The sequence below is a fragment of the Hemiscyllium ocellatum genome, chromosome 25, assembly GCF_020745735.1.
Source record: "Hemiscyllium ocellatum isolate sHemOce1 chromosome 25, sHemOce1.pat.X.cur, whole genome shotgun sequence".
NCBI classification, from domain to species: domain Eukaryota; kingdom Metazoa; phylum Chordata; class Chondrichthyes; order Orectolobiformes; family Hemiscylliidae; genus Hemiscyllium; species Hemiscyllium ocellatum.
The window spans coordinates 37,337,922-37,361,247 of NC_083425.1; the positions used below are offsets into that span (position 1 = coordinate 37,337,922).

General features: G+C 41.4%; 1 protein-coding gene across 6 annotated transcripts in view; it reads right to left on the bottom strand.

Annotated features, from left to right (window-relative positions):
• Positions 1–6,048: 6,048 nt before the first annotated feature.
• LOC132827649 (rho GTPase-activating protein 44-like) overlaps positions 6,049–23,326 on the bottom strand; it is a 309,700-nt gene continuing 292,422 nt past the window's right edge. For 2 of the 6 annotated variants that reach the window (XM_060844244.1, XM_060844241.1), the window contains 3 exons: positions 21,352–21,497; positions 16,919–17,263; positions 6,049–7,822 (listed from right to left, as the gene is read on the bottom strand). In XM_060844244.1, coding sequence (XP_060700227.1) covers positions 7,671–7,822; positions 16,919–17,263; positions 21,352–21,497 — 643 coding nt within the window. In that variant the 3' untranslated portion in view covers positions 6,049–7,670. Of the gene's footprint in view, positions 7,823–10,816; positions 10,868–16,918; positions 17,264–21,351; positions 21,498–21,792; positions 22,240–23,326 lie in introns of all 6 variants that reach the window. The other 4 variants (XM_060844239.1, XM_060844238.1, XM_060844243.1 and 1 more) reach the window with 4 other exon arrangements.

Genomic DNA, 23,326 nt, shown 5'->3' on the forward strand with positions numbered 1-23,326 from the left:
AGGAAAACTTTCTTTCCTTGAGTCTGAGCTCACGGCTTATCTCACATTTCTCATTTCTCTGCTGCTCATCCTGTGTGCCCCCACCCCTCCCTGATGCCACTCTCATGTGTTCACCACCAGTAAGGGTACTCACCATTCCCTGGCCCTTCCTGTATTCATGCCATGGGCATCATACTTTAATCTCAGCTGTGCACCTGGGCAATCAGTGCCAACCAGGAGCTGCCAATCACCCTGCGTGGCCATGCAATCTGAAAAAGGACATGGCTCTGAAAGGGAAGCTGGTGCTTTACTTTGCCAGCAGGGACATGGAGGTTATCGTGGATGGAATGGTGCATGGGAGCGAAGTCCCCTTGCCCAGGACCACCAGAAGCTGCCAGGAGTGGTGAGTACCCCCACTGGTGGTGAACACATGAGAGTGGCATTGGAGAGGGGTGGGAGGGGGCACACAGGGCAAGTGTCAGGGAAATGAGAAATGTGCAATAAGCCACAAGCCCGGACGCAAGGAGAGAGACCCAGTGTAGAACTCTAGGCTGGTCATGGTCAGATGGCTGTCCCTGATCTGGAAGCTTAATGACCTCCTGCACTCTGCCATGGTCAGTGCCACCATCTTCTCTCTGATAACTTCACCCTCACTCTAACTCTGCCACTGCACCCACTGTCCACCAAGACTCATGCTCTGCCACACTCACTGTTGAATGCAGCGTCTTGCTTCAATTACTCTCACTGTCGCCTTGACAACACTAGCCTGGCGCTGCCTACTCGGGACATCTCACCACCTTTCCTCCGCGTCGGGGAACTAATGCTATTAGCTGAGCCACCCTCTTCAGTCTCACTCAACTCTCACTTTGTCTTATTGCAGGATAAAATAGGGCTAAAAAAGAGACGTGAGGTACTACCATTCATTTCCTCATCTCCTACAAGGAGAAACCTGTTGCCTTAGTGCGAGAAGACTGTGACTGCTCATGTAGTGTTGCCGAGTTCTCCATCTCTTGGTAACCAAGTAAGATTCATTGTCAAGAGCTATGTAACTCTCTCATTCCTGTCCCCATGAATGCATCCTTAACATGCCCAAGCTTCTACCGGGACTTCCCAACTCATTTTCTCCTGCAGGTATTCACTGGCTTTCACCCACGTTGTGCCTGAAAGAGAGTGGACCCTCAGGACAATGTTACCTCCTCCACATTGAGGAAGAAACTACAGAGCCATCAGAAAAAAGAAAAGTACTGGCAAAGCAGTTTCCTGCACCCTCCATCAGCTCTGACACTGACAGCTGGGTCGGTGATGTTCGGTGAATTTGACTCTGGTGGGCACATCAGTGGCACAGTTCTGCAGCCAGCTGAGGGTGAAATGGTCCAGGTCACTGGCACTTAGAGGATTGTTGGAGACTAGGCACCAGCCCAAACAAGAGCAAACCTCCATAACAGCAGCCATTCAGAACTTCATTCAAAATGCACAGACAGAGGCAACAGGAAGCTTCATTGAAGGCACACAGCTGTGTCGAAGTTAGGAGGAAAGCACCAACATAATGTGTACCATCCTGGAGCTAGCATCTGTGGCAGGGTAGGCAGCTGCCATTGGGATCCAGGTCCAGCACCCTCAGTGTCTGCTGGGCGGGCATACCTGCACTCCCTCACTCTAGCCACTGGTTTACAGCATCAATGACAAGGCTAAAGGGGATGAGGGGGCTTGACTTCTCTTACTCCAGGCGCCCCTTTCTCACAACTAAACAGGGTGGTGTCTACAGACATCCAGCCAAAGGAGGGGCCGCGTACGCACACCGTCCAGAAGTCTACCTCAGCACTTCCACCTGCGCCCTGGCCTACCCACAATCCTCAACCCGATGGGAGGGGGGAGAGGGGGTTGGTGTAGTGGGTGCGTATACATCTGGCCAGGACACTCTCAATGTGTCTAGCCACAATGGCCCTGGGATGGCTCTCCCAAAACACTGAGGCCAACTGGCCCTGCTTTTGGACAGACTTCCTCTGTCAGTGTGGACTCCACCTTGGTGGAGAACAAAGTAAAGGATAAAGAAAACATCCATTTTCCCTCTGGATGAAATATATAATCATCCTTTTAAATAGATGTTCAGTTTCCATCAACTGTGTGAGCTGCAGTGACAATAATGAAGCTCGAAAGGCTGGCCATTCCTAATGTCGCACGGTATTCTAGCTCTGTCTGAATGTTAGCTGTCGTTGCAACAGGAGGATGCATTGAAGTGGTGGGAAGGTTAAAAAGAATGGAAGCTTGACTGTTCTTACATTACTAGGTGTGTTAAAGATCAGGGTTTAGTTACAGGTAGGATTCGTTGAGGGTGAATCCCTTCATGTGGCTGGCCTGAATTTCGAAGGATAGGCTCTTTAGTGTGTGGCGTTACACAGGTTCTGCAGAAACTGCCTTTCCCTGTCTGCCTGTCTGCCTGCACAATATCCATGTGATGGACTGTTCTTATTGAACGGAATTCAGTGGAGAGCAGGCAGATATATCAATATTGTGCAACACTGCTATCATTCTCTTCTCTCCCGGAAGCAATTACACTGAGGCATGTGATCATTTAAACCAATAATAACAGGCCTAACAATTTTATTTTGCAAACTTCGGCAGCATATCTGCACAATTCCGGTACAAACTTAAAAAAAATCTTTTAATACGTGTAAATTATTCATAAATTGAGTAAAAAAAGATTGCCTGAACAGGATGGTGTCGGAGTCAGGTTCTTGAGCAGAGCTCACCTGCTCTGATTGCTTTGCTTTTTTCTCTCTCTTGTTTATTTTCTCTCTATACCTTTACTTACCACTTGTCCTGAGCTCGGATATCCCAGCGTGGACCTAATGTGAGCCCAGTGCAGATTTCGAGTGGGCCCAGTGTGGAGAAGAGTGGGCCCAGCACAGACGAGAGTGGGCCAAGCGTGGAGGAGAGTGAGCCCAGCGTGGAGGAGAGTGGGCCCAATGTGGAGGAGAGTGGGCCCAATGCACAAGAGTGTGGGCCCAGCACAGAGGAGAGTGGGACCAGCACAGAGGAGAGTGGGCCCAGCACAGAGGAGAGTGGGCCCAGCGTAGAGGAGAGTGGGCCCAGCACAGAGGAGAGTGGGCCCAGCACAGAGGAGAGTGGGACCAGCATGGAGGAGAGTGGGCCCAGCACAGAGGAGAGTGGGACCAGCGTGGAGGAGAGTGGGCCCAGCACAGAGGAGAGTGGGCCCAGCACAGAGGAGAGTGGGCCCAGCACAGAGGAGAGTGGGCCCAGCACAGAGGAGAGTGGAACCAGCGTGGAGGAGAGTGGGCCCAGCACAGTGGAGAGTGGGCCCAGCACAGAGGAGAGTGGGCCCAGCGTGGAGGAGAGTGGGCCCAGCACAGAGGAGAGTGGGCCCGGCGTAGAGGAGAGTAGGCCCAGCGCGGAGGAGAGTGGGCCTAGTTGAAGGAGAGTAGGCCCAGCGCAGACCTCGAGTGGGCCCTGACTTATTTTTTCCGGGGTGAGCACAGGACCTGGCATCGGAATTGGCAGCTGCTGCATTGGCGGAGACGAGCTTGGTGAGGTAGGCCCAGCAATTAACGATGGCGCTTGAGGAACAGCGACTTGGTCATTGGTTGGGACCAGCACTGGAGGAAGAGCATCACAGCGGCATCAATCACGTGAACCCAGTGGCGAGAGACGGACTCCAAACCTGGTTGGTCCAGTGCAGGTGGTGTCGAGGCAGTGGTAGAGAAGTATCAGCCCAGCAGCGAAAGATGGTGCCTGAGGATCGGCGACTTCAATGTTGGTTGGGTCCGGTGTAGTTGGCGGTGCAATGGTGGTGGAGAGGTAGCAGCACAGGCATCATGGATGGTGATGGGCTGGCTCAAGACTGGTGGACTTTCTTTAAGCTATATCTTTCTTCTTGTTCACCTTATTCTTAAATTATTCAAAACGGCACTGAATCATGGTGACAAATGAACATTTCATGATATTTTTACTGTAAAATACGTGACAAAAATCATTCATTCATAAAATAACTGTGCATGTTCAACACAAATTGTCGGTGCATTTACAGAACCATCCCAAAGGATTAAGAGGGTTACTTCTGTTTGAAGTGTAGGAAGCAGCACTGCAATCATTTCTGAGCCCAACCATTTCGCCTCAGTGCTCATGTGCCTCTACACCAGCTTTCAAGGACAGTTGGTGGATGCTGGTCCAGCCAGAAGGTTTGTCTTTTCAGGAAACAAGCACGTGGCACTGAGCTGCACAGTTCACCCACTTACCCAACAAGAAGGTTTTGGCCCTAAATCTTTAACATATAAGTGCTCCAGCAGTAATGGCAGTGAGGCTGGAGAACATCGAGCACAGCAGGTGGAGCAGTTGAACTTCTTTCTTTCTGTCTAATGAAGAGAAAGATCAGAGGGAAGGATTTCCTTGACCAGATACAAACGACAGGACTTGCTCTTTCATGTTTAAACTTAATTTCACTTCATGCTTGTAATGGCCCTTATGCCAATTGAATAAAGAATCCTGGCTTCATGATCTTTGTACCATGCCCCGTGTTTGAATCTCATGTTACACTGGGAAGCTCAGCCTTCAGTTACTAATTGCCTCCCAGGGAAGTTAAAATCAAATGGCTAGGTCGAAGGGAATTGCTGCGTCATTGAGGATGGTCCACACACCAGACTCTGACCCACAACAAAATGTCGGACTGTGAAACTAGTCTGCAGTCGGAACTGAAATTTGCAGCGCTTCACGAGAGGTTTAGAGATGCCCCCTTGGAGTGTTGGGCAAAGTGAGCTGGCATTTTGTGCACAGGAGAGGCACACAATAGTTGACTCTGCCACAAATCTCAGAAAGGCTGCCTGCAAATGCAATGCTCCTTGGTTTCCTTGTTAGACTAGAGGAAAGTAAGTCTAGAGCTTGACTCATCCCTGAACAAGTCAGCACAGATAAATGAGGGTGGCATTTGGGATACTTGCCTCCATTAGCATAGAATATAGGAGCAAGGAAGTCTTGTTGCAACTTTATCAAACATTGGTTAGGCCACAATTAGAATATTGTATGCAGCTCTGGTTGGAAGGACACGCTTGTACTGGACATTCACCAGATGTTGCCTGAGATGAAAAGTCTCTGTTATGAAGAGACACTGGATATGCTGTGTTTGTTTTCCCCGAAGCAGAGGAGGCTGAGGGGGGTGGAATCCGATTGAGGCATTCAAAATGATGAGAGGCGTGGACAGAGTAGATGGTTAGAATCTTTTCCCCATGGCAGATGAGCCTAAGACCAGAGGAGTTAGTGAGGAGTAAGTGATTTATTGAAGATCTGAGGAAAATATTTTTCACTCAGGTGGTTGTAGATATATGGAATGTGCTGCTTGGGAGAGTGTTGCAGGCAGGTCCTCTCGCAACATTTAAGAAGTATCTGTACGACTACTCATGCTGGGGATGGTGTGCTATGGACCAAGTGCTGGCAAATGGGAAAGTGTAGTTTGATGTTTGTTGGTTTGCATAGACATGGCAGGCTGAAGGGCCTTTTTCTGTGCTGTATGACTGTCAGACAAAGCTGCCTTGTCAACAGAGTTCCGCTAAAGAACAGGCCTCTGTATTTTAATTTTTAAAAATTCCCTCAGGATCAGTAAGGCAGCAGCTTGATTTCATTATCTCTTTTGCAAATGACAAGGACAAAGGCCACCTCATCATTCACAAATACCAACACTTCATTAAGAAGAAAGCATTAGTCATCAAACAATGTAAGAGACACCCATCAACCTGAAAGATCACTACTGTGTTGATTTTTTTATGTGGCATTCTTCCTTATCTTATTGACTTTTAACAGATTGTAACATCTACAAAGACAGAATATACATATTACCATTATAGTTTACACAGCAATATGACATCTATCTCTGTTTCCATCTAGGATTATGCTAGACAGAACCCCCATTAATGTTCAGACCTACAACGGGTTCACAATGATTAATCTCTGCAAACTCCCCCACCCTAGGACCAAATGGAGTCATATCTATTTCTTTTTATGTACATTTAGGAAAGCCTGTATCCGTTATCATCATCCATACCACAGAACCACACATCTCTGTAATGACTGGAATGTTTAATATTTTGTCAAAATGTGTACATTTTTTTTGTTGTTGATATGAATCTGCAACATCTTTCCAGGACACATCAAGTCTGCTCTACATTTTGTAATATTTCAGTTTTTATTATTTTCTGTTCAGTTTTCTCCAGGTTTTAGATGAGAGACCACAGATGAGGGAATCAGCACAACTTTATTTCTCAGACATTGCCACTAAACCCTCTATTTCAACAAGTGTTTATTTTAAAGCACTATACTTATATATATTTTCAAGTGAAACATAATGCATGAAACAAGTGTTTATATAACAGATATATTATGTTCTCTCATAGCTCTACACTGTATGATCATTTAAAATAAATCACTGCATGGAGCAATGTTTTAGGTCCTGTACATTACAAAGGTAATAGCCACATAATCAGTCACCAGTCTAGCCCCTCTCCCTTAAATACACAGTATATTTTTAATACAACATTTACATAGACATTAATTAAATTCTATTCATACAAGGTATTCTGGCATGATAACAAGTAAAGTTTTACTGCCACAACAGTCCATTGTAATAGTCACCATCCATGTACAGACTTTTTTTTGTTTAAAAAGTACAATACTGACAGCTTTCTTCCTCTTTTCAGGCTGAAGTTACTTTCAGAATGATTGGCAAATGCCATGTGTTATACAAATTTAAACTATACCACAGCATTAAGCACATTTCTGCTTTGAACTGTATAAACAGACAAATACCAGGGTGTACAATGGGACGTAGAATTATATTTTCAATGATGATTCATATCACAATGATCAGAAATAAAGTCTCATTTTTATTCTGTGTGAACAGCTACTTTTGGAAATGGATTTTGATTACGATTCTGTAATACTCAAAGTGGACAAAATCTTTGACTGGCTGTTGTTATAGGTACGCATTGAAAAGGTTTTTCCCTCACTCACCAGTGCCTGTTGACTTAGTCCTGAGTGTATCTTCTTCATTTGTTGGACAATGAAGATTTCTTTTGATAATTTTTGTATTATACATTAATCTATGGTTTGAGGCCTGCCTTTCTGTCTGCCCTAAGGACGGGCTCATTGCACTGTACATCAGAAAGGGGTTTCTTCTGAAGATGGAAGATTTCTAAACGCAAGATTCTGACCTTGTATTTGTGGTAAGCCATTCTCTCCAAAGAATCAGAAGTTTCGCCAAATCTAGAAACTCAAACTACCATCTCATAAAAGGCAATTCCTTTCTATGTAGGAGGCATACATGTTTATTTCTATGTGGGTATGAAAGCATTCTTTTGTATGGTGCTATTGGGTTATCACACACTATGATAATATATAAATCAAATTAAATGGCAGGTTCAAAGGCCAAGTTTTTTTTATTGAAAAAGTAATTTCAGTAAGGCTAAATAAAAAGTAAATTTGATCACAGAAAACAGAACAGTGTTTTTAAGGGCTGACTGACCATAATCAAACCAAAGCAATTTTTTTTATCTTAAAAAGAATTCCATTCCCATAGTTAATGGAAGCAGTTTTTCTTGCAATTACATGTGAAGTGATGCCCACCGATCTACCATCCTGTCGATGTAATATATGTACAGCTTGTGTCACACAAATGGAGTGTTCTTACGTCATAGGACAGTACTTTCTGACTCCTCGTCAGAATCTGCTCTTATTCCAGAGTCTGCCACAGAGTTTGTGCAAATTTGGTCTGAAGATTCTGTGTAGAGTGCATCATGAAGCTCTACTGACTGTATAAAAGAGGGATCTGGAATGTCAATATCTGCAAGCAGTGAAAATAGGTCATTGATTAGCAATAATACAAATTAATCCAATGACAGACATACATATAAAGATACTTCAAAATAAGTCATTCCATTAAACATTCTTGTTAGTGCCATTAGCTTCTGACAAATAATAGGGATGTCACAATATGGTCATCTGACAAGATCAGAAGGGATGCTGGATCGTTTAAATATTTTGTCCCTATCTCTAGTTCCTGCCAATTTCATCCCTTGTTGCTCCAAGTCTGAGAACACTTCATGCAGAGTAATGTTATTTTGTTCCTCTCTGTCTGTCCATTTACTGTGCAGTGTCTCAGCTATGTACAGTTCCATTGTGTGTACAGCTTTGAGGTTAAGTTAGTCTGTGACCTGCGCAGTGATCCAAAAGCAAGCACAATTAAATCATGCCATTTAACAACAGACTGACACTCACTGGTTCTTGCTCACTCCCATTAAAATCTGTTAATAGGCCCTTTGAACAGATCGAGTGAAAAGTAGAAACTCTTGCTATAGTTTTCACTTGTGATCTTAAATTGTTTCCAAAAATCCTAGATATGTAGAATCGTAAAGTTTTCAATACTGAAGGAGGTATGCAGCACATTGGGCTGTCAACTTGTGTGAGTTATCCAATAACCCTGTAAATATTTCCTTTACAACTTATTGTTAAATTATGTTTTGAATAATAGCATTTAGTATCGTACATCAACCCACATGTAACGTTATTTTGTCACATCTCATCTCCAACATTATTGTTAATTACCTTAAGTCTGTGTCCTATAGTTACCAACTAATTGGCCAGTGGAAGCAGTTTCTCCTTGAACTACCAACATCTTTCATGATTTTGAACAGCTCAATGACATTTCTGCTTATTGTTCTCTATTCGAAGGTTATCACCCTTCGCTTCTCCTGAGCTCTCTCTTCATGACTTTGAAATCCTTGCAAGCGTGTTGTGGCCAGAAAAGGACACAATGCTCTAGCTTGGGGCTAACCAGTGATTTATGGAAGTTTCGAAAGTTTCCTCGTTTTACCACATAATTCCCTTATTTATGAATATATGGATCTGTATTCTTAGTGAACAGGTGAACTAAAGACATTGAGACCTGGAAGTGTCAAACTGATTACTCAGTAACTGAAAGCAAGTAACAGATTGATATTCAGAGTTGATCTTTTTCTCCAAATTTAGGAATTCTGATAATGTATCACACCTGAAATAGTCAACCATCTCTTTCAGAATCTGATCAACCTTCTGTACACCTCTGCTTCTTTCTGGTTTTATTTCAGATTTTTAGCTTTTGCATATTTTCTTGCCAATTCTGCATACTTCCAAATACTGCTCCTCTACATGAGCAACATCCCACGTTTCACTGCATGACCGGGTTTATCTGGTCTTGTGAAATTCCTTCCAGCTCTCCTGTGCGATGCCCCATTCTACAAACAGAGAAAGGGACTGGGCAATGACCCATTGTTCTCTTTTCTGTACTCATTGTTTTGCTGTAAATTTCTAGAAATATTTTACTTGTTTCAAAAGTTGTAGTCAAACACACAATAAAAATTACAAACACTCTCATTAGTAATGAACTGAAATAAAAGCTAAATTTATAACAAATTGTGGTATTGGATTTTAAAAGATCTGTGGTATAATTTGTATTTTGCACATTACAGTTTGTGGTTTGGCTGGCAGTCATTGGCACCATCTTAAATTAGTGAAAGACTTATCATCTCTGTATCTTTGATGTGCAATAATATTGCATCAGTGAAAAAATGAAAATATATAGAGTGAAATTGGCAGCACAGGGGCTCAGTGGTTAGCACCGCTGCCTCACAGCGTCAGGGAACTAGGTTGATTCCAGCCTCAGGTGACTGTCTGTGTGGTTTGTACATTCTCCCAGTGTCTGTGTGGATTTCTTTCCAGAGTCCAAGGATGTGCAGATCAGGTGAATTGGCCATGCTAAATTGCCCGTAGTGTTAGGTGCATTAGTCAGAGGGGAAATGGGTCTGGGTGGGTTACTCTTCAGAGTATTGGTGTGGACTTGTTGGGCCAAATGGCCTGTTTCCACAATGTAGGGAATCTAATCTAAATATCATGTTGTGATGTCTTATAAAATGATCAAATATGCACTATATAATACAAGATTTATTTCATGTACTTATTAAATGAATTATTTTAACACAGATGTGTTTGTGCCAAATTGGAAGCTTATCGTTAAACTACATCCGTGGGAGTGTATCAAATGATGTAATTGAGATGGTAGAGAGACCCGATCAAAGCTCTCTGCAAGCAGTCGCCAATGTCAGTGTAGGTCAAGGTTTCCATCCTGCGCTCAGTTGCTTGCTTCTCGCCACTCACTTAGTTTAAGAGCTGACAAGTTTACAAACGTAAAACTCTGACCACAGTATCTAACTCTGACCTTAAACAAAAGACAAAATGTTTAGTCAGACACTTCCTTCTTATAACGCAGCTTGTGTTAACATTAAACACTTTTACATCTTATGTTTCAATTAAAATAGAATCACATGAAGGTTTAAATTCTTCTGCGGACAAGCCGTCAGTTCTGGCAATCTTGAAATTCAGTGCGTTGATTCAGAATGTGGAAAATGCACAATGTAACAGTAACTAGCTAGATAGTGTGGGATTATAGCCTCACACTGTAATATCATGACATCCCTTATAAATGATTGTAATGAAATGAAATAGGGCAAAATATTTCATACAAATAAAGCAAGTTACATTTAATTGCTAAAGCCATGGAATCAAAAGATTCATTCAAGTACATTACATGGTTGTAAGGGGCAGAAAATAAGAACACTTAAAAAAGAGCAAGAATCACTCATTAAACATTTGTGAATTCTGTGACAACATCAAGCCATGCAACTCTGCTTCATTCTCATGCAAAGGCCAATTCAGATGAGTTAGTGATGACATACAAATAGCAACTGGAGGAGTTGCAAAAGTTAGCTGAAGTGCCAGAGGGGAGGTTGTTGCTCTGCCTTACCCTAAATTCCCCCTCACACTTAGCCAATACAGACTCATTCTGGTCAAACAGCTGCAAGAATGAAACATAGGCACCCAAAAAGGAAAAAAAGAACATAATAGAAAAATTTGTTCAGAATTTCAGAAACGATAATCAGAGAGATTCCACTAAAAAGTAAATTTATATCAATCACACAAAATTGAAATGTAACACACGCGAGAAATTAACTGTCCATTTAGGTAAGAAACATATAAACTACAGTCAAATTAAAATGGAATAATGAAATGTAATAACTTGAAAAACATATTATACATGTACAAGCTTGTATGAAATGCTAACTATTAAAGATTCATATTTCCCAAATCATCTTTTGATTTTAAAGATCATATGCAAATATTTCTGATTAATTTGATGTTCTCAACTGGAAGAGCTGGCTCTTGGTGGTTATGATCATAAGGGCTTTCTGGTGTCATACCCAAATGACTACTCTTGTATAAGAAAAGGCAGTTAATACTGGTAGCCTTCAAAGCCATGGAGATTATTCAGTTATTGTCTGGAATTAAGGCCAGCAGCAATTTCAGAGAGAAACATGTCCTGCATATTTAGTAATATTTTTGTGATACATTTAACATAGTGATGACACTATCATCATCGATTTCAAATCATTGTAACGCAATGCTGTCTGCTTCCTCTGCACTTCTCCAATTCCATTGCCTTCTCATTCACAATGGCATCCATCTGATGACACTTGAATATGATGGAACTTAAAATTAATGCTTATTTGTGTTTAAAGTCTAATAGCAACACTCCTACAAACTCCAAAGAGTATGCCAATGCATTTTATACTAACATAAAGTCACATAGTGCGAAAGCAACTATTTTGATATCAGGCATAAATTGGTCTTACTTTAGTTTGAACCTTCACTCTCTCGGCCTATTATTATGGTTTAACTATGTCGAGAATTAACTTTACAATCCCAGTTCACACATCACCTTTATCTACCACATCACATGACACATTTTGTGGTTCACTCTGAAGTCTATATTAAATCAGATTAAGCTAAAAATCACACAACACTAGGTTATAGTCCAAAAGGTTTAATTGGAAGCACTAGCTTTCGAGGTGCTGCTCCTTCATCAGGTGGTTGTGTTGGACTATAACCTGGTGTTGTGTGATTTTTAACTTTGTAAACCCCAGTCCAACACCGGCATCTCCAAATCATTAAATTGCTGGTAGTATATGCAGACTCATTTAATCATCAGGGACCATAAGACACTGGAGCAAAAGTAGGCCATTTATTCTGTCAACAAAAACCATTAACTCATGCCAATGGATTATTAAAATAGCAATTTATTTTGCAGCCACATGTTTGAACAGCCGAGATGTTATACAAGAATCTAACAGCTCCTTCAGTTTTTTGGAGGAAGTGGTTAAAGGAAACTTTAAGTATCTAGAGAAGCTTTACAATAGATTATTAACAAATTCACTACAGAACACTATGTTTCTCAATACAATGAAGGGAGAAAATTGGATTATGGACAATATGGCTCAGCTTCTTAAATTTAAAAAAAGTCAATGTGCCAACAACAAAAATGCAGCCACTTTGAGCTGGGTGATTCGGATGAAGGGTTAACGACATGAAACATTATGTCTCTCTTCAGAAGATGCCTGACTTTCTGCGTATATCCAGCATTTTTGCTCTTATTTGAAAAGCAAGATGTTTATTGACATGAAAAGTTACAATTTTCTAGCTGATAGAATTTGATTTTTTAAATCCTTTTATTCTTTGATAATTCGGTTTGGATTGATCAGTTAAGGGGTGCGAAAATTGCTGAACCACCACAGAAGTGGGAAACATCAGCTTGTCCTGAGAATTACTAATCAGCTGGGAACATGTTCGGCAGCTGGTGAAGAGCAGGTTGAATTCACTGCATAAAACAGACTGGGCAGCACTGGTCAGTCAGAAAGCATTGCTGGTCAGTCAAGGTGCTGCATTGGTCAGACAGATACCACTGCTGGCTAGTGAGACAGCATTGCTGGTCGGAGGCCTGTACAGACCCAGCAGAGAGCTGCACTGACCAATCAGAGAGCTGCACTGGTCAGTCAGGATGCTGCACTGGTCAGAGAGCAACTAACTGGTGGCCTAACCTGTTGATGTTGAAATAGTGTATGTAAACAGGTAAGATAATTCATTTTAAAATACATCAATTGGACAAGAGGTAGAACAATTTGGGACAAGTTCTTGTTGCAAAACTGTTTTAAAAAAACTCGATTCATGAAAATAATAGTGTAAAATGCATCTTATCTGAAAAGCCTCAAAAGCCTCAAGGCCATTTTGTATCCTCTTGTGTCTCTTTGTTTTGATACAATGATCAAAAGTAACTATAAACTGGGTGATAAGAGAGAAATAAATGAAGCAAGATGAAATAATCTAAAATGATTAGGAAACCTTTGCATATGATCTTGGATGTTATACTGAACTTAATCTTTAAAATTTAGTTGATTATGATAATACATAATACTTCAACAGAAATAAAATACCACAAGATCAGTGAATGAGTGTTTGGTTAAAAGGATGATTATTAGAAGCTTTACCAATACCTTTGTACATCTATATCAATTGATGAGACTGAACTCAGTAAGCAAGCAGATTTTCAAACTAGCTAAATTCATTTTTCAGATTTCATATTTTGTGGAATACTTGTCTAGTTGTGGGAGATGACTAAACATTTTATATTTGGCATGCATTTTTCTAACAGTGAAATGGATAGAAATTTACTAAGTCCAGACTGAAACAAACTTTTTGCACCGTTCTCATTTTGATATGGCAAGTGTGACCAACTAGTTGTAATAGTTAGTAAAACTCATTAAATTATTTAGCTTTTAAGTGACCATCAGGAGGTAACTGATCTTGCAAAACACTAGAATTCCTTCCCTTTTCCAGCAGGAAGAAAAAGGTTTACTTTATCTATAAATATTGATTCTAGTATGTCCATTATCTTCCAATCTCAATAAACTGCTAAATCAGATCCTGATTTAGAAAGTGCTTTAAATCTGTATCGGACTGTGCACCTCCTCCAAAATACAGTTCACATCTTTTGGACACTGAAAATAAAGGACCTCATGTAAACATTGTGTTCAAGTGTTACTTTTAGTATTTTTTTTCAAATCTTTTGACCTTTCATAATTTATTCCAACTGAATTTCAAAGAATGATATCGAGAAGCTATATATCATCATATTCCTGCAGTGCTGAGGATTGTGTCTTTGCGATGGGTTGGAGCTGGTCTCTATCAGCTAGGGATAACCAGCCACATTGACTGTTTAGTCCCAAGAGCTGAGTATTGTTAAGTACTTCATTCTGTATTGTTTGTCTTTCATTCAGCATTCCAATTTATCTGAAAAGCACTGTTATTGATGATTAGCAAAGGCTACTTTCAGTCAGGAGAAGAAGCATTCTTCCCAAAAATCAACGAACAGTGAAATGTGGACGAGCTGCTTAATCTTCCAGCTGAATTTTCACTGGTTTCAGAATATTTTAGATCAATAGTTTCTCAAAAGCGAAACACCAGAAGTTGAAAAGGGTGCGTTGCTAGGATTTCAGATATCAGCAAAGTATCAGCCAATTAAAGAAAGACTCTGCCTAGCAACACATCCTGAAGGCCTTATACCTTTGCATAAGGTTTCTCCTTCGCTGGGAAAATTTCCTGAAATTAACAGTGTTCATTATTGCACATTTACATTATTTACTTAGTCATTGATAAACCGTAACTATTACACAGCAGTACAGCAGTGAATTTACTAGGTAGAAGTTAATAGCTATGAAGTTGTCTTAAGAGGTGGCATTTAATGCAAGTAAGGTGATCTCTATAATTGTCCATGGAGATAATGTTACTCTTTCTAATGGTGGGATAAAGAGAAACTGGGATTGCTTTTGGAAATGGTCATATTTATGAAGTGTTTTCATCGTCTCACATAAATTACTGTGTTGGATGTTGGCTCATTGGTTTTTAATTTTTCAGCTCCTGAGGAGTGGACAGTAACTAGAACACTGGGGCTAATGAATAAATCTGTGCATGCACAGCTACTCCTGTTAACTACCCTCCAAACAGGATAGTTTCCCAATCATCTTGGGCATGAATTGGAATTGTTGACTACTATTCAAAGTAGTTATTAACAGAGCAAAGAACACATTTGGAAATAAAAGTAAGTGTGGGAAATTCACTATGTGGATGTACAATCGAAAATGTTGCATGTCTCAAGGACAATATTATTTCCTGCCATGAACATTGCTTTCTTTGAAATAAATATTTTAAGATTTCATGGCAAAATGACCATGGTTCAAATCATGCATTTGAATTCTTGTTTCATTTTTTTTTACAACGAAATAGATGTCAGCAGCAAAAACTGGTGGGGATATGTTCTCAGGAAATTGGTTTAATCTGTTTAAAGTTGAACATATTTAAATTCATATTTTCTTCCAAGTTCTCTCATGAAAAAAAAGGAATTTTCACCAGTGGGGAGTCACACAGCACGGAAACAGACCTTTCAGTCCAACCAGTCCATGCTGAACATAAGCCCAAACTAAACTAGTTCCACCTGCCCATTGCTGGCCCATATCCCTCCTTTTCATGTCTTTTAAATGTTGTAATTGTACCCACATCCACCACTTCCTCAGGAAGTTCATTCTACATGTGAACTGCCCTTTGTGTAAAATATTTGCCCTCATGTTTTTTTAAATCTCTCTCCTTCCACCTTAAAAATCCACTCCCAGTCTTGAAATCCCCCATCCTAGGGAAATGACAACTACCATTAACTCCTTCTATATCCCTCATTATTTTATAAACTTCTATCACGTTGCTCTCAACTCATGCTTCAGTGAAAGAAATCCATGCCTTTCTTTATAACACAAACCTTTCATATCCTGGCAACATCCTGGTAAATGTCTTCGAACCCTTTCCAGCTTAATCATCCATCCTTAAACACGGTATTCCAGAAGAGGTCTCACCAATGTCTTTTACAACCTCAACATAATTTTCCAACTAGACATTGCCGACAACTGTCAGTAATGCTCCAGGCAGTCAGTACAGATTCCAGTGGAGGAACAGAGTCATCTTCCACATCAACCAAGTTTTTCAAATTAAACTATCTTGCACCTTTTGTTTAATATATGGTTGTAGATATGGTATGTTGTTGTTGCGTTGCCATAGTCTTACCAGACCACAGGAGCTGTTCTCTTATTAGAGAGAAGTGACTGGTGATCACTCCACCTGAGAACCACCAGACCTCAGCTGAGGGAAGAGATTGAGGAGAGTCCCTCATGGTAACTTCAAACCGGTAATGGGAAATGAACCCACACTGTTGGCATCACACTGCTCTGTAAACCAATGATCCAGCCAACTGAGCAAAGCTGATTCCCAGAAATGGTGTGTGTATTTGGCTATCATGAGAGGCTTTGCCTGGCAATCCATCTGAGAATACAGACTGATGGATATTACTATCAGGGACTTCACCACACACTTAACTATCAGCTATGTTAGTGTCATGGTTATATTACAGACAAATAACTCTGAGAAACTGCATTCAACACACTAGAAAAATTTAAGAAATATAAATCCAATTTAAAACAAAATGGAGAGAAACAAAAACTCAGTATGACTATGACTATAATTGCCATAGCAATCTCCAATGGCCTTTAGGGAATGAACCTTTACATAGTTGGATATCTTTGTAACTCCAACAGCATACTGATGTGGTTGGCTCTTTAGTGCCCTCACAAGTGGCTTCGCAGGTAAAATGTGTCAGTCCAAAAAAGGTGATTCAATATCAACTTCTCAAGTGGGGAGAAATAAATGCCTATAATGGCCACACTTTTAAAATGAATTAAAGAAAGATATTATTGCTTTCGTTTCGAAATAATATAAATGTTTTTAAGATTTTGAATCATTAGAACTTTTTTTAAAAAAACATATAAAACAAGAATTCAAATTCATTTCACTGATCTTATTATTCCAAACTGAATAATTTAAAAATACTTAAATCCATTAATTTACAATGCAATGTAACATGTTAGCATGATTCGGTGTCCTCTGCGAAGACTGGTAAATTAAGGTAAACTCATACCTGTAGACATGCTTTCTCCAGCTGACAGGTTGTCTAAAATTGTATGGTCCAAAGGCTGTGGACTAGACCCTGTTGTAGGAGGCTGTGGAGGTGGAAGGGTGGGTCTTTGTCTAGGTTTGAGTGTGGGTCGAGATTTAGTTAAAGTGCTTGTTTGGGATGGAGGTGAAGACAGGGATGGAGCAGCTGGGGGTGTTTGGCTTGATGGTAAGGTATAGGCTTGAGGATAGTTTGCAGCATATGGTGATGGAGTGCTTGGGGGAGTGGGAGATAGGCTTGCAGGGGAAGGCTGGCCTGCTGCCTGGTCAAAGGGGATTTTAGGTGCTATGGGGGCCACCTTCTTTGCAGCTGTAAAGGAAAGAAACAAAATTTTTAGCTTGTGTGTGTATGTTTTTAAATGCACATTTGGTACAATAAAATATCATTTTAAAAAAACAGCCGATTAGAAAAATTCCGAAGATCAAAACAATATATTTTAATGCAAAAGCACTCCCTTTCAACATTGCAGCAGTGCAGTCCAGAGGCCAGTCTGAGCACTGTACCATAGAGGAGACACCTTGTGCACTGCAGCACATTGGAGAAGAAAGAGGAAGGCCTGACAAGTGGGAGAAACGGAGCAGTGTATCCAGGAAGGGATGTGTTAGGAATGGAGACAAGAAGAAGTTCAGCTATGGCGGGTACCTGTTGAAACCATCAGTACATGCAACTGAACTATTTCATACAGAAGCAAAGTATTGTAGATGCTGGAATAATCAGAAACCAAAAGCTGGAAGTACTCAGTGTGTCAGGCAGCATCTGGAGAAAACACCGTTTCAGGTCGGAGACCTGCCATCAGGTTCTGAAATACTGGCTCTGTTTCTTTTTTTCTCTCTCTCTGTCTACAGGGACTACCTGACCTGCTGAGCATTGCCATTGGCTTTTTTGCTCTAATTTCAACTATTTATTAGTGCCCATTAGCAATCCGAAGACTTCACCTCAAATACCAAATCAGAGGTACAGGACAGACTCACTCTGCTCCATTGCATGTTTGGTGACTGGGAGCAATGTAGTTCCTTGTCAGGAGAGTGACGGGGGAGACCCAGGCACCTTTCTGCTTCCTACAGAAAGTACAGTGGAAGTTTACTAGATTGATGCCAGGGATTCCTGATGAAGGGCTTATGCCGAAATGCCGACTCTCCAGCTCCTTGATGCTGCCTGACCAGCTGTGCTTTTCCAGCACCACACCTTTTGACTCTGATCTCCAGCATCTCCAGTCCACACTTTCTCCTGATACCAGGGATGGGAAGACTGTCCTGTAAGGAAAGACTGGACCTCCATTCACCAGAGTTTAGAAAGATGAGATGGATCTGATTGAAATGTATAACATTCGAACAGGATTGGACAAACTAGACACAGGGAAGCAGCTTTCCCAAGTTGAGGAGTTCAGAACCAGGGGGCCACAGTCTCAGGATACATGGTAGACCATTCAGTACTGAGATGAGGAAACATTTCTTCACTCTAAGGGGAGTGAACCTGTGGAAGTCTCTACCACAGAATGATGTGGAGGCCAAGTCACTGAATATATTCATGAAAGAGACAGATATGTTTATAGATTTTAAAGACATCAAGGATATGGGGAGGAAGTGGGGAAATAGCATTGAGATAGAGCTTCTGCCATGATCATATTGAATGATGGAGCAGCAGGGCTGAATAGCCTAATTCTGCTTCTAGTTTCTATGTTTCACCATGTTTGTGGGGCAGGAAAGTCTGTGTACAGCCCTGATGCCAACTGAGGCCCTCAAGTGAGCATTTAATGCCCATTTAAGAGGTTTAGCCTGTCACTGCTGGCATTCACACTACTGTGGGTATAAGGCCTACTATCTTGTGAGAGCAAGAAGCAGACTCAGACCTGATAGCTTGCAGGTTCACAGAACTGGTGGGGTGGGGGAGAGATCCTTCATTTAGCTGAAATGGAAAGGAGAAGGTGGTACAAAAAACCCCATGTTCTGCCCTCCTTACCCATCTTCCACTCCTTCCCCTGACCACACCTTGCCAACATTGGTCACCTCCACCTGAACCCCTTCCCCATTGGAGGCTTTGATTGAGTGTAATACTGAAAGCAGCCACTTCCTCATAATGCTGCTGAGTACAGAAGAGTTTCCAGCCTTTAGCTGACAGAACCTTCTCAGCACCATGCTCTGACCTGGCCCCATCCCTGGGCTCTTGATGCTACTGGCTTGTTAAGTACTTGAGTTGGACAAGATGTGGCAAAAAGAGGTGACACAGAGGCAGTTCTGCTGGAGACTGAGACCTCCATCAGATTCACACAGTGTATTGTTAGACTTGCCATGGGAATCAATGACTGGTCTAGGTTATCAGGCAAATCCAAAAAACATGCCAGGAATGACAGCAGGTCATCAACCTGACTGAATTAGTAAATCATGAGACTCTGTGGATTGAGATGCAGAGATATGGATGTTGCAGAAACTGCATCCTAATCCTACAATAGCTATAGGATGACGCGAAAACTGAAACAGATGTCTTCAAAATCTGAACCGGGGTCAAGCGAGGCGGCATGACAATCTTCTTATTTGGCTCAGAGATCCAGGTCCTCTGGTGTCAGTATTAAATACCATCTGGATGTAGAACATGGTGCCAGAACCTAAACTGGCCACTACAGACATACACGACCCACAGGGTGTTGATGACTCCAGAGACATGGCCTATTCTGCAACAGAGTTGGAAGCCACTCTCGAGATCTTCAATTCTGCAAACAAAAAACTTGACTGATCCTTCAATGTTGCTAAAACAAACCCTACACTTAAACCCACAACTTCAAAACATGTTGAAGGAAAGACTCTAGAAAATGTAGAACACTTCCCAGAACTTGGTCGCCTCCTCTTTCAAAAGGCCACCATTGATAAGGAAGTCCAAAACCAGATTAGCTCAGCCTTCTACATACTACGGTGCTAAGGGTTTTCCAACAATGACCTCAACAAGTCAACAAACATCCATGAGTACAGAGCAGGAGGTATCAACACTCTCTGATGCTGCACTGTCCATCAGGGGCACGTGAGAATGCTGGTGAAATTTCATCAGCAACACTCCTGCCATGTCTCACAGAGTCAATGGGAGGACCACTTGTGTCCTTCCTCAAGCCATCTCCACCAGTACTCAGGCAAAGCCCCTGCTAACACAGCTACAATGTACTGTACATTGTGTCCTGCTGGTCAGAAAATGTCTCCCCTGCCATGCCTGATTTCTCAGCTCTCAAATGGCCAGCATTCCAGGGGAGAATAAAGGAAATGATTCAAGGACACACTGAAGATCTCTCTGAAATGCTGAGGCATTAACATTAGTGACTGGGAGGAACTTGCAAAGATTAAAAATGGCAAGAACGTGCCCTTTATACCACATCATGCTCTCACACAACATTTTAGCATTAGATCGAGCAGCAGCAGAGAAGTTAAAATCCTTCACTCGGGATCCAAGTAAATTGTGGACATCCTGCTCCATGAACCAAAAGATTAATGGGTCAAGAACTGGGCTGTTAAGTTCCATAATGACCTCTGGCAGAGACCTGCCAACCTGCTAAGATGTCATCTATGAATTAAGGAACAGTCATTGTATGGTCAACCTTCTGTAATTTTGGGCCAGTTTCTCTTTCTCTATATATAAACAGCTGAACATTCTCAGCATATTCTGCTTTTAATTCTATTGTTTAATAAGTGCTCCCCAGTGCTCAAAAGAATCAAGCATAAAAGGTCAAACCAGTAACCCAGAAAATCATCTCCTGATAACGGCAATCATTCTGATGATCAGAATACCTGCCTAAAATATTTTCTTTAAATGGCAAGTCCTGTACTGTAATGGATATCAGCATGGCTGAGACTTGTTGTGCCACTCAGCTTGTATTGATTTAGTGTGCTGTCTCAGCTTCCTTTGAACTTCAAAGTTCCACCTTACACACAGTAAAAATGGGCCTGTCAAATACAGAATAATGAAACTGTACAATCCATGTGTCCAGACCACTTCACTTATCCTTACACTTTTAAACCTGTTTCCCAGTCAATCTGCAAGAGTCGTACTGCTGTTCATAGGGAAGTTTCAACGTACACTATAATCCTGTTCCCTGATGTTGTTTCTCTGTTATATTATGAGGGGACACAAAATGAACCTACAGTCAGTTCACTGTCTGGCTGCAGTGGTGTTAGGATGTACACTTTTCAAATTTGCTGTGATGCCAGGAATTTTGGTCACATTGCACTGAATGTTGGGTGTGTGTTTGTCTTCAAATTGCAGCGTCAAACCTTACAAGGATGTGAATGTGCAGGAGAACGCTGTCAACTGTGCATGGAGTCAGGCTCTCAACATCAATTTCCTGCCATCTGTGTCGCGAACATACAACAAGGCACACTGTGCAACAAGCACTGTTTAAGGAAAAAACAAGTGCCCACCTTTCCTCAGTGTATGGGGGCTTTGCTCACTTGGCAGTTGACTGATGGCAATGCTCTGCTGGAGGCTGCTTGAGGAAGTCACATGGTCGGAAACAGGTCTCCCTTTTTGTCCAATCACAGGTGAAAGTTCTTTGCCTTTCATAGCACTGAAGAGAAAAGAAGAGGATTACTTGCATCCGCATAGTCCTTCAACCTACAAAGCTTAATACACAACAGTGTTATGATCTTACAAAACCTGTTCTATCAAACATGGTAAATAAACTTAATAATAAAAAATACATGTCAGACATTTACATAAGCCCTACAAGCACTTTTTTAAAAAACTTAATCCTCTACAATTTACAACATTATCTCAATAGAAGACCTAACGGTTTTCATATACATGTTAATAACTCGTTCAGAAAAACTCATAGTATTGAGGCAGGAATTCTAAATATTTACCTAGTCAGCCTGGTTCCTTTGTTTCTGGCACAGGCACAGCCGACCCATGGGGGAGAGGCTGACACAGGAGGGTTAAAGGGGGTACCACAAGGGTCGTGCTTGGTTAGGAGCAGAGGGGTTTTGATGTAGACAGGTGAGATATTAGTTTCAGATACATGCGAGTCAGTGAGGGGGCTTTGCTTAGAAAGGTGCAGGGAACACGGCTTGGGGTTGGAGTTGATGTCAAGCTGCTGTGGGGAGGGGGGCTGAGTGACAAAGGTTGGGTTGTACCCTGACCACTTTTGAGGGGAGGAAGCTTGAGGGAGACCCTCGGGCCTAGCAGATGGCTGAGCCTGAAGGTGGAAATGGTGGGCATGCTGGTAACAAGAAGAAGGGGAAGGTCTTTTACTCTCTGGGGAAGGGTAAGAGTAACTGGAATCCGACCAATTGGAAGACAACTCGTCTGTGCTGTAAACGTTAAAAAGAGCAACAACATTTGTTTGGGGAGGTACAAAAGAAAACAGGAAGGAGGGGAGAAATCAACAGAGATAAAAAATACAAGGTTTAGTAACTCAGACACAGCATGACAATACACAACATACATTCGCTGTAAAGCAACAAAGCAGTGGCAATAAGGTGGCTGGGTGACGATACAACACACAGCAGACATGAAGAATTGAGCACTGCCATGCTGAACTTGAAATCTAGGCAAAACATTGTGTCTCTACGCTTTAAAATCTAAAATACAAAACGCACATGCATTCACTGCACTTCAAAGTATCAGTGACATCTCAATGGTTTCTGAAACTGTTCTAATTTATTGCATGTCTTTTGTCATTCTGCAGGGTGTCACAGCTCAGGTCTGTACAAGAAATTAGAGAAATAAGTGTAGTTTTAAGAGATTTACTGGAACAAATTAACTCTGGATTCTCAGGTGCATTCGGGCAAGGTTTGACCTGCTTGTGACTGTCATGAATATTAAATAGTGATTTTTTGATGCTCGATAGTTACCCACCATCTTCTCAGGGAATCAGGATAGTTCAAAATGAGGGAAGGAAATCTTGGCTTTGGGTGGTATTGAAAAACATGTTATACTAATTTAGTAGCATGTTATAAATCTCTGGAGGGGCTTTTGTGGAACAGTAGTAATTATCCTAACGTTTGAGCGAGGAGTCTCGGCTTCAAGTCCTACCTGCTCCAGAGTGTAATAACTTCTCTGACCAAATTGATTGCAAGATATCTGAGCATCACTGGACTCTCTTATAGTATATTGGTAGTGCCCCTATCTTCAGCCAGAATGCTTGGGCTCCAGAGGTATGCAATAATATGGCTGAACAGTTAGTTTTAAAATAAAGAATAAGCCTCTCTGGGTTAAGTAAAACTTGACAGAGATATCTAATGATCAACTTTGCCCAATTTACACTATTATTCAAAGTCAAAATGACAAGCCTCTATAGAATTGCCAGCATCAACAAAACACCAAGAACAATCTTATAAATGCTGCATTAGCAGATCTTTTTCTGCATCTTTTTAAGTTTACATCTAAAGTAGATTG